We start from the raw sequence: 12,200 nt of genomic DNA, 5'->3' as shown, positions 1-12,200 counted from the left end.
CAAGAGATCTATCCCTTTTCCCATCCTATACACATAAATTAAAATGGTTCCTGTTATATAGAAGGTGTTCAGTAAGTATGCGTTCTTTTGTTAATTCATTCATTCAATAAGTGTCTGAGCACTTCCTATACACAATGAACTGTGCTGGGGGAAAGAAACTGACAAAAAGAAACAAGGTGATAGATTTCATGGGGCTTACAATTCCATCAGTAAACAATTAATTTAAAAGTACAAACTGAGGTAAGTGCTATCAAATAAACAAATAGGATGCAACAAGGAAGATAAGAGGGATTAGGGGAGACCCCAAAATGTTGGGAACCACTGCTCTAGAGATTTAGGAAGTTGCCATTCCAGTTAATTCCTAAGGGTGGTACTTCAGTATAACACTGCTGCAATTTCTTGATGTGAAATGAAGCTTACAGGATTCCTTGAGTTAACGATAAAATGGAAATCAAACTCTTACAGATTATCTGTTAGAATGTGACTAGAAAGACCTTTCCTTAGTATTTGAAATGTGTTTTTTTAAAAATCTAGCTTCATTATCCACAGAGAAAATCTTCCCTCTAGTGAAAAAAGGCAGAAATAAAGAAAGTTATCCTAGACACTAACGCCCTTTGAAATGCTGGTAGTGATTTTAGACTTTAAAAACAAGTCAAGAAGTCAGGCACAGTGACTCAGGCCCATAGTCCCAGCTACTGGGAGGCTGAGGCTGGAGGATTGTGAGTTCAAGGCCAGTCTGAGCAATTTAGTGAGACCCTGTCTCAAAATAAAAAATGCAAAGGGCTGGGGGTATAGCTCAGAGGCGTAGTGTCCCTGGGTTCTATCCCAGGTACTGTCAAAAAAAAAAAAAATCAAGAAAATGTAATTTGATATAAATTTCACTAAGGCATATCCAAAAGTATAAATCTTGGTGGAGGATAAATTTCTTGGATGGACTCTGCTGTCAGCATTCTAATCTCTCTCTCCCACAGAAAACACACACACACACACACACACACACACACACACACACAAGAAACTTTGTACACAACTTCAGAGGATCTAAACTCCCTGAAGTCAATCTGCAAATGCCAAACTTCTCCCCTAAAAAAATCACTAGCCCATTAAAAAACATAAAATAAATACTTTTAAATTACTGATTCATTATTAGCAAATATGAATATTGAAAGAAGAAATATACTGCATCCAGAAATTCTGAAACTTTTACATGAACAAGAGATTCCAGACTTCTTCCTAATTTCAGGTATAGTGTTTGTTGATGAAATGAAACCACTGATGGGGGAGTTATATAGTATGCAGATGATTTAACATCTCTGATTCAACAGTTTTCTCAACTCATGACTTACGTTCTGTTTTCACTCTGTGTGGACCCAGCGTAGCCATTGCCTTAATTTAAAAAAGGGGGGAGGGGAGAAGTTGTCTGAGTTGAGATTGAAAACACATATTAGTATCTACTTCATATAAACAACACTACTGATTGGCTCAATAACAAATACAGTAAAATATAACCACCAGCTGCTCTAATAAATTCTTAATGTCTAGGACCATAAAGAATATATACACAAAGGATAACAATTTTTCCTAGAAGTATATCAATATCTGAAATAATTTCTAACTCTCAACTAAAAAGTTTTTAAAAATGGAAAACTTTGATAAGGAAAATAAAACTCCACTTTTAAACAAGCACAGAAAAGTCTATAATTCTTGACTACTGAATGACAGAATACAGAACATATAGTAAGGGTTCAAAGTTCACTTTTGTTCATTCAACAAATATTTATTAGGTGTCTTCTATGAGCCAGGACCAAGTTAAGGACTAGACACAGAATGATGATATTATTATTATTATTATTGGATAAACTAAATGCTTTTCTATATCCTTGCATAAATTATTAGTCACATATCATAGAAAAATCACAAACTGCTGACATGTTTCTAATTCTTAAAATACTTTTGCAGTCCACTGTTATTTGTAATAGTGTTACTTGCCTTAGAGAAAATGTTGTCAAAACAAAGCATATTTACAGTAATTCTATTTTTATATATTAGTGAAAAAACATAAGATCCTTAAAAGTAGACTATAAAAATAAACTTGTGTTCAATCATTCTTTAATCATACCTTCCTAATTGTTGTCCAGTCTTCAAGAATATCAAGATCCTGTAGCATATAAACTATATATGGACGTTGAAAAGTCAAGGTTAATTTAACTGTAAGAATACCGTATTTTGAATTCTATTTTCAAAGTTCCTATTTTTCAGAGAATGGAACAATGATTTATGGACATAATTCTCTGGCATTCTGAATTATGACTACAAATTATTTTTAAAAATCTTAGTATTAAGATAAGTATAGTCTAGTACTTCTAATGCCATAAGCATACACCCTTAATCCTAGGCTATCGTTGATTGTAAAATACACCACCAACTAATCACTGTTTTTAAGGTAGAGGGGGAAAAAGGGGCAGCAGGAAGGTATCACAGGAAATGCCAAGACTGATGTACACATTAATTATCATTTAGAGAAATTCCAATTTGGGAAACAATAAATATGTTTTTAAAAAGTACACATAATTAATCATGCTGTACACTAAACAACTATTTCACATCAAAGCCCTGGTGAACTATAAAACCATATTACTTTTCAAAGTTGAGATGAGGACTAAATTTCTTCTCCCATGCCCCTTTTAATCTAAATCATATATTCTGCCTCCAATCAATTTTATAAGTCACCTTCTGTTTATTACATGCCCATTTAAATAATGTCAGTGCGTACTGGTCAAAGTTATAAAGGTACACACAAAGCAAAAATGTACATCAAGGAAAAAAAGCCCAGAAAATTTGGAAAAGGATATCTGAGACAACAACTGGCTTCTTTTTGTCAGGACTGAAAGGATCCTTCCTCTTTTTTCTTGACTGAAGCTCATCATTCCACAACTCTGGCAATCAAACAAAAATTAAGTATTAGCTGACTTCTAGTGCAAAAACAAGAAAAAAGGGACTACATACTTTCATGTTTGTTATTTATCTACATATAAAACATATACAAAGTTTATATACATAAGAATGCATATAACTAATGAGCATCTATATATTTATGAATTGTCCTCTGCTTTTATTAGAGTGAAAATGAATTTGGCACTTAGTAATTAATGAGCATGTCAGGTACTTTATCAAATATATGTTACATGCATTGTTTTGCCTAATCCTCAAAGCTCCCCCTAAGGTAGGTATTCTTACTATTTCACTTTAACAAACTCAGAAACTGGTTTAGAAAAGCTAAATAACAGTCCATGGGCCACCAACTAGTTGGTGAGAAAGCAATGACATCAGATCTCAGGATATCTGATTCCACCATGCCTATTCTATACCAGAGAAATAAAATTTATTATGGATAAAATTAAACATACTCAAGAATTACAGGATAACCTAGTAAACTATTATGGTTTGGATATGAGGTATCCCCCAACAGCTCCTTTTACTACAGGAATATTCAGAGGTAAAATGATTCAGTTGTGAAAGTTATAGCCTCATTAGTCCATCCTAGATTGCATGGATGACTGAGTGGTAACTGTAGGCAGCTAGAGCATGGCTGGAGGAGGTGGGTGACTGGGGATATACCCTAAAAGGGTACATCATTCCTGCAGACCCTTCCCCCTCTCTCTTTCTGCTTCCTGACCCCACCAGGAGCTAAGCAGCTTTTCCCTTGATACCCAGAGCAATAAAGTCAGCTGCCTGTGGACTGAGATCTCTGAAACCATAACCCCAAATAAACTTTTCCTCTTCTATATTGTTCTTGTCAGGTATTTTGGTCATATCAAAGCAAAAGCTGGTTAAAACATAAACCTTCCACATAATATAGAAAACCTTTCTAAAATACCCTTGAAATAGCAAGTTTCACAGTGGACTATGTGGGCATCTCAGGAATTTGTAAGACCACACCCACTATAAGGCTCCAGAGCATAGAAAGGAAGTTTCCTTTGAGAACAGATCATGGGGAGTATCTGCTAGCAGAGGTGGTTTTAAGAAGTTGTTTCATCATGTTGAGCTGGTTCTGCAGGCATACAGGATGTTTAATTTAAGGGCATGGAGGCTTCCACTGAGATTTCAAAGGAAGGTCTGGGGGGCCAAGCAATGTGTAGCAGAGTCAGAGTCCCTGTGGGCTGCTCCTAATACAGCATGCATGAAGCTGTGAATGGAGGTCTCAGGAATTAAAAGATGGCCAGTAACATGAACAGTCTGCTGAGAAAAGATGCTGACTGCAAAGAGAGGCCAAGTGCGTTAAACAACCAGCAAGGACAAGGGGGCGAAGCTACCCAAGTCCTCTGGAAGTAACCTTTAGCAGCCAAGTGTCCTAGACATGGTATGTGAAGTTATGGGACCTATTTGCCTGGCTGGGTTTCAGTCTTGCTTTGGACCCCTCCTTTCTTATTATGCCCTATTCCTCCCTTTTGGAATGGAAGTATTTACCCTGTGCCACTATATATTGGATATATGTAACTTGCTTTTGATCTTTACAGGAGTTCATAACTAAGAGTTTGCATAGAATCTTGGGAGACTTTAGACTTGAACTTAAGGGCAATGATGAAAATGTTAAAACTATGGGACCCTTGGAGATGGACTAAATGTACTTTGCATTGGAAGATTTACTTGAGCTTTTAGGGACCAGGGGAAGAATGTCATGGTTTGGATACAAGGTGTTCCCCAAAAGCTCCCGTTCATGTAGAAATATTCAGAGGTAAAATGATTCAGTCATGACAGCTGTAACCTCATCAGTCCATCCTAAATTGCATGGACTTACTTGGTGGTAACTGTAGGCAAGGGAGGCATGGCTAGAGAAGGTAGGTGATTGGGCTGTGCGTGCCCCAGAAAGGTGTATGTGCCCCAGAAGGGTGTGTCTTCCCTGTGGCCCCTTCCTCACTCTCTGTCTCTCCTTCCTGATCCCGCCATCATGAGCTGAGCAGCTTTCCTCCACTGGGCCTCCCCCACGATGAGCTACCTCACCTTGGGCCCAGAGCAATGGAAATAGCCATCTGCGAACTGAGATCTCTGAAACCATGAGCCTCAAATAAACTTCCTCCTCTAAGTTGTTCTTGTCAGGTATTCTGGTCATATCAATGCAAAAGTGGACTAAAACATAAACCTTCCACACAACATAGAAAACCTTTCTATAATACCTCTGAAATGGCCAACTTCATACTGGACTGATCTAATTACAAATACATGTTTCCTTTTCCTGAGACAAAAATCTACCTCCCTGTAACATTTTTCCACTCATCATAGTTTGATGCCAAAGAGAAAAGATTTGTATTCCTTGTTCCACATGACAGTCTTTCAAAATTCAGAGTGAAGAACATAAACTGAAACTGTCTACTATATATAAGAATAGTACTATGATACCATTCTTACAGTAGGTTCTTGTCACACTTCAGTCTGTCAGCACTTCTTTTTGTGTGCTCCATTTTTTTTTACATATATCTAGAGTTAAGTTCAAATCAAAATGACAATCATAATCATATCAAATTCTTTAGAAATCACCCTCTTTCCCCTACTCTTGGAACATTCTGTTTACATAAAATTAATAGAAGACAAAGATTTTATGAGATACTACAGTAGGTTTGGAGTCACAAACACACCATCATGTCACTCCCATCACCTGAGGTAATGTCAATGCTGTGCCTGTCCTCCTCAAGCCTTCTTATCTTCTCCTCCAGCTCACTCTGGACTGTATCATATAACAAAAGCTTTTCACTCTGGGAAAAAATAGATTATACTTAAGTAGAATGAAAATGTTTGCCTATTTCACTTAAGACCAAATAATTTATTCACAAGGTACTTTAACGTATGATGCTTCATTTGTTTGTTTGTTTGGTTTTGGTTCTACTTAAATATTTTAAAGAAGAAATGTCAAATAGGTGAAAGAATCAAAATACAGATTTAACTATATGAAATTATATTCTACTTAAGAATATCTAAATTTATATGTTATAAAGAGGTAAATTACTTTATTAAAAAACACAGCAAGCCCTCATGGCCTCTCACCTGCCACCATAGTGGAGAATCTGACATATAAAATATATCATTATAAAATGGATCATATTTTCTCATAGATGATAACTGAGCCTTTACTGTTACAGAGTTATATAAAATAGCCTAATACATTACAAAGAGAAAGATTCAAATACAAATTTTAATATAACCATTTAAATAATTCAATTCTAGCCAAAATTACAGACTAATTATATTCAAATCTGTCTACAAAACCATAGACAGATTCACTTGCAAAGACAGACAAGACTATTTACTGGCAGATCGAATTAAAACCCAGGTCTATGAGGTTCAATCCTTTGGTTTTGATTATATAACACTATATCCCTTATTATAAAAGCCATAAAATGTACATATAGTATACAAATCCACTACATGAAAAGCCTATGACAATTTCCCAACCCACCCACCACATGTTTATCTCTAGTAAGGATATTGGGCTATTGGGATATAGCTAGATATAACTGTCTTACGAAAGTTTCTTATAGTTAGACTGAACTTTTTATGGAAGACATTAAGTTACACTCAGGAAGGAAGCATGCCTCCTACCTTGCTTTTTTTTTAATTTTTTTTTTTTTTAGTTGTCAATGGACCTTTATTTTATTTATTTATAGGTGGTGTCAAGAATCAAACCCAGGCCTCACACATGCCAGGCAGGTGCTCTACAACTGGGCCACAACCCCAGTTTATAATTTACAGTCTATATATGATTGAAGGTTGTCCTACATGGTAGAGAAAAGATGACCTCTGTCAATAAGAGGCAAACCAAGAGTTAGAGAGAAAGAAAAGTTGGAGAAAACTAAAAGTAGATATCATGTATCATATGAGAAAACTATCTTATTAACATTGCTTTCTATACTTCCCTTTGCTTGTACCAATTTTGGAAAAGTTTTATGAAATATTCCAGCCTTATACACATTGTTCTATAAGAACCAGAAAGTGCTATTTATCAGAGTAAAGAGTAAGCTGCCTCCATAGTCAAGACCCTATAGCAGCTATAAATAGATCCAGTTTCCATGCCCAAAATGACTCTAAACACAAAACTGGAGGGATAAGGTTTCTGCTTTTAAGAACATGAACATTTTACTGGTATGTATTCTCTTCCCTTCCTAGGCCAGGCAGAACTTCCATAATAAGTACACTAATCATTCTTATAATTTAAAAAAAGTACACTAATCATTCTTATAATAAAAAAGCCACAATGAGACTGAAATGTTTAAAGCTTTGAAGGCATTTATAAAGTTATTAAAGGTACACATATGAGTTCCTTTAATCTATTCCCTTTCTTGTTTCTCTTCCTTTCTTTTAGAAAATTCTCCCCACCTTACAAGACTTTCAAAAGCTCCCTAAAGAAGAAAGTAAGTCAGAATAGAGCAGCTAGAGGATAGCTAGAAAAGAATACCTAAACTCCCTGACTTTGGTGCCTATAGAGGTTTCTATGTTCAACAGGTAATTTAGTCATTTAAAAATACTACTTACCGGGCAGTGGCATAGATTTTGCCTAACATGCACAAGACCCTGAGTTCAATCCCCAGCACCACAAATAAAACAAGGACAAAAAACTACTCACATGTATGTATTTGGATTCTAGATCCTACGTCACTCTACTTTCCACACGTACAACCTGATCACCAGCCCTTTCCCAGACTGACACCTACACTGCTCTCCTCAGTGAAGCTTTAAAGAACCCCAGGAGAGTGGCCCCAAGGTTCCATTTTTGTACCAATCTCACAGTAAGCTATGTTCTGAATCAACTCCCCTTTGGTAGTTGCCTGATTTGAGATACCTCACAGTTCTCAACTTCCCTCAGGATTAAAGCCCTGGAAGATTTTGAAGGACTAGCATTATTAGAAAGTGATACATATTAAAAAGCTACATTTATTTAAAGTATAATGCATTGAAATTTTTAAAATATGCAGATTTGAATAGAAATCTCAGAAACAGACACTGGTTATGGGAAAAGGATAAAGATGATTTTTTAAATCATCTGGAAAGCTAATGACACTAGATAAATGAATTTAACTATATCCTGAAAAATAACTAGTAAATTTTTTGCTTTACATTATACATTTTTAAGAATGGCTTAAAGCCAGGCACAGTGGCACACCCCTGTAATTCCAGTGATTTGGGAAGCTGAGACAGGAGTATCACAAGTTCAAGGCCAGGCTAGGCTATTCATGAAAACCCTGTCTCAAAATAAAAGGGTGGGGATGTGGCTCAGTGGTAGAGACCCTCTGGGTTTAATTCCCTGTACTAATAAATAAAATAATCCTCTAAGTATTCAGCACAATGAATGAAAAAAAGACTCACACTAAGGTACATCATCTTGCTATTTCTCAACACCATGGATAAAGAGGAAATCCTAAACATGTTCAGGAAGAAAACAGGTCAGGATCAGGAATCAAAATGATAAAGAGACTTCTCAACTGCAATACTAGAAGCTAGAAGACAATGTTCATGCCTTCAAAATTCTGAGGAGTCAGCCAGACACCGTGGCACATGCCTATAATCCCAGCAGCTCATGAGACTGAGGCAGGAGGATTACAAGTTCAAAGCCAGTCTCAGCAACTCAGTGAGACACTCAGCAACTTGGAGAGACCCTGTTTCTAAGTAAAATATTTTTTAAAAGACTGGGGAAGTGGTTCAGTAGTTAAGTGCCCCTGAATTCAATCCCCCATACAAAAAAAAAAAAACTGAGGAAACATGAATTCCATACTATCCATACTAGGATGTCTAGAATTCCATAATCTTAAGTGTAAAAGTGAAGATGTTTTTGGACAAGAAAAGTGTGGAAGTTTTATATAATTATTTGACACTCCTTTGTTAAAAAGTAGATTTAAAAAAATGCAGACTAATTGCTCTCTCCTTGAACGTGGGCAGAAATCGGTGACTCACTTTTAAAAAGCAGGATGTAATAGAAATCTAACTCATAAAAAACACTGTCACTTCTGTTTTGTTCTCTTGGATCACTCAGTCTGGAAGAACTCAGTCATCAGGACACTCAAACACCTGTGAAGAGGACCATGTGACGAGAACTAAGATTCCCAACCAAGAACCAACAACTGGTCAGCCTCGGGGAAGTCACCTCAGAAGCAGATCTTCCAGCCTCCAGTCCAGCCATCAGATAAGTGCATTCCTGTCAATGTATTATCTTCACTCCAACTTCACATAATGTCCTGAGCAAGAACTGCCTGTCTAAATTGCTTTCAAATTCCTCCTGGCCACCAAGACTAAAATAACAAATGTTTATTACTGCTTTAAGCCACTAAGTTTTGGAGTAATTTATTATAAATTAATAGATAACCAAAGTAAGAAGTCTCACAAAATTGACTTCTATATACCCTTTCTCAAGATCCTACTAGAAGACACAATTTAAGATCTGGCAGAAGAGAGGTGAAGGGAATTTCCAGGCTGATGGTGAAGAGATCTCCAGGAAGACAAAGTTGCAGTTAGCCTAGAAAACATCTGAAAGATAGAGCAGAGGACAGGGGACGGCAGGAGGGAGTAGAGGAGTTGCTACCAGGAGGGAGCTCCTCAGAAGAAAATGGGATGATGCATTACCTAATGCACTGGATAGCACAGAAAACACCATTAGGACTTTGGTTCTAATGCTTTGGGGATTTGACCCAGCGGCAAATATGAGGGTCTTTTATATATCATTTTAGAAATCATCAGAAAACACTGTTTACAACTAAATTTAAAATAAAAAGTTGTTTTGACCTTTATAGGACATAAGTTTAAGTCCTCATATAATTAAAAATATATCATAGGTTCCATGCTTATTTTGATATTTCTTAAGTCCTTAAGATAACATGCTTTTTATTTTGTCAAATATTCAGACTTTGTGAAAATTCAATAAGATTGTCCACTTTTAGCTTAATTAAAAAAAAAAAAATACCAGCTTTAGCTGGATGTGTTGGTGCATGCCTGTAATCCCAGTGACTTGCGAGATCGAGGCAGAAGAATCGAAAGTTCAAAGCCGCTTCAGCAATTTAGCAAGACCCCCCTCTCAAAATAAAAAATAAAAGGACTAGGAATGTGGCGCAGTGGTTAAGTACCCCTAGGTTCAATCCTTGATATCAAAGTAAACAAGTAAAACAACTTTAGAAGGCTTTCTTAGATCTACTGGAGTCTCTAGGAAGAACTGATAAATATGCAGAAAACCAACAAAATATAAATGAAGTAATTACTAATCCCAAGGTGAAAAAAAATGTATAAGAAGGGAAGTTTAAGCATAGTACGACTCTTGGCTCAGTGGACAATACTTATAATTAAGACAAAAACAAAACCTGTGACATAAGGCCATGTGTGGTGGCACACACCTATGACCCCAGCTGCTCAGGAGGCTGAGGCAGTAGGATCAAAGTCAACTTTAGTATCTTAACAAGGCCTTAAGCAACTTAGCAAGACCTTGTCTCAAAATAAAATACAAAAAGGGCTAGGGATGTGGTGATTAAGTGTCCCTGAGTTCAATCCCCAGTACCAATATTAGAAGAACAGGATGAAGGAACTAGTGGAATTCTCTTTTTATAACAGGTAACCAAAGAATATATTCTAAAACTGATATCATTCAGAAATATGAGATTAATTTCCAGAAGCAACAGCTAAAGCAATAGATAACTGCCACTGTGATGCAGGATTTAGAAGTAGGACAGGGGACTGCTGTTTTTCATTGTAAGCCTATGCCTTCAGAAATACATGTACACATTACCTGCTGGAGAAAAAAAATTTAAGGGTATTTAGAACTACAGCATGCTCAAGAAATGCTGTTTGAAAATAAATTAGGATGCAAAAGAATATGTACAGAATCATACCAGCTATGTTAAAAATATATACATATATATAAACATATGTTCAGTTATTGAGTGATTACCTCTAGCTGGTAGATTATGGTTGATTTTAGTTCCTTCTTTAGACTTATTTCTCAATAGGCACTTATTAATGTTATTATCAGAAAAAAAAAATAATTAAATGACTCAATGACCAAAAGATCAGAGCCCTCAATAACTTTTACCAAACTTCTCAAGAACTGGAATCCTAACCCTGAACCCTGAAAGCCTCAGACTAAAACCTTGTTACCCCCACTGTTGGACCTTAATAGTCATCTCAAGCCCTGTGGTAAAGCTCAAATGACATAACCTAAATAAAACACCTGTCTTTGTGTCTGACAAACTGTATATTCCATGCATGTGACTTCCTTTCTTAACCCATTACCTCTATCCCTTGCCTCTATTGTCTCTGTGATTTTCTGATATACTTTGTGTATGGATGTCCATGGAAACACATCCCTTCTCTGGCCCTTGCCAGTAGGACGTAGAATTTAGAAGTGGAATAAGGGAGTTCATGATCCCTCTCTCTCCCAATTTTTATTCTGATAATTGGCAGGGTGTCTTCCTTCTTCCTACTTCCCTTGCCTCTCAGTTATTTCTGTATAAGTCAAACGTAAAAACTAAGGAATAAGCAGATAAAAAGCAAATTCAGATTTAGTGGTAAACTGCATAAGTGACTAGAAAGATCAAAGGATTTCAATCCCATCTTTTCTGTTCATTAATTGTGTGACCCTAAGCAAATTACTCAACCTCTCTTAAGCTTTACTTAACCATTCACACAATTAAGATAATTTCTATTCCAAACTGTGTTGAAAGGATTAAAATGAGAACATGAATACAAAGTACATAACACTCTAAATATAAAGTTCCTTTTTACCCTGTTTCCTCATTCTGTAATGCCCTTGAACTACTGATATATTCTAAGTAATTATATAATTAAATAGATTATTTACAACAGATTCATTATATGTTAAACAAAAAATACCAATCTATAACTAAACTAGAAGAAATTTAGGTAAATACTTAGCATCTCTATGGAGAAGAGAAGATTTTCGAAGCTGAAAAATGATGGATGAGAAAGATTATCAATATATATTCGGTCAAGTCAAACACATTACAGGGCTGGGGATGTAGCTCAATGGCAGAGTGTTTGTCTAGCATGCATAAGGCCCTTGGTTCAAGCCCCTGCACTGTAAAAACAATAAACAGTAATAACAATTACTGACTTTAGTTTGTTCTTTAAAATTTTTGTATCTTTGTTTTATTTATTTTTTAACTTTATTTTGTTTATTTTTTTAACGTGGTGCCGAGGATCAAACCCAGTGC

The 12,200-nt window shown here is 36.0% G+C and overlaps 1 protein-coding gene across 2 annotated transcripts in view; it reads right to left on the bottom strand.

Annotated features, from left to right (window-relative positions):
* Brms1l (BRMS1 like transcriptional repressor) overlaps nt 1-12,200 on the bottom strand; it is a 38,307-nt gene that overhangs the window by 6,019 nt on the left and 20,088 nt on the right. For both annotated transcript variants that reach the window (XM_047542220.1, XM_047542221.1), the window contains exons 5-8: nt 5,654-5,750; nt 2,853-2,936; nt 2,120-2,184; nt 1,347-1,386 (exon numbers count right to left, since the gene is read on the bottom strand). In XM_047542220.1, the coding sequence (XP_047398176.1) occupies nt 1,347-1,386; nt 2,120-2,184; nt 2,853-2,936; nt 5,654-5,750 (286 nt within the window). The remainder of the gene's footprint in view (nt 1-1,346; nt 1,387-2,119; nt 2,185-2,852; nt 2,937-5,653; nt 5,751-12,200) is intronic.

This window comes from Sciurus carolinensis, chromosome 2, assembly GCF_902686445.1.
Source record: "Sciurus carolinensis chromosome 2, mSciCar1.2, whole genome shotgun sequence".
Lineage (NCBI taxonomy): Eukaryota > Metazoa > Chordata > Mammalia > Rodentia > Sciuridae > Sciurus > Sciurus carolinensis.
Note: the sequence above shows the minus strand (reverse complement) of the source record. Positions and strands in the feature narration are given on the sequence as shown.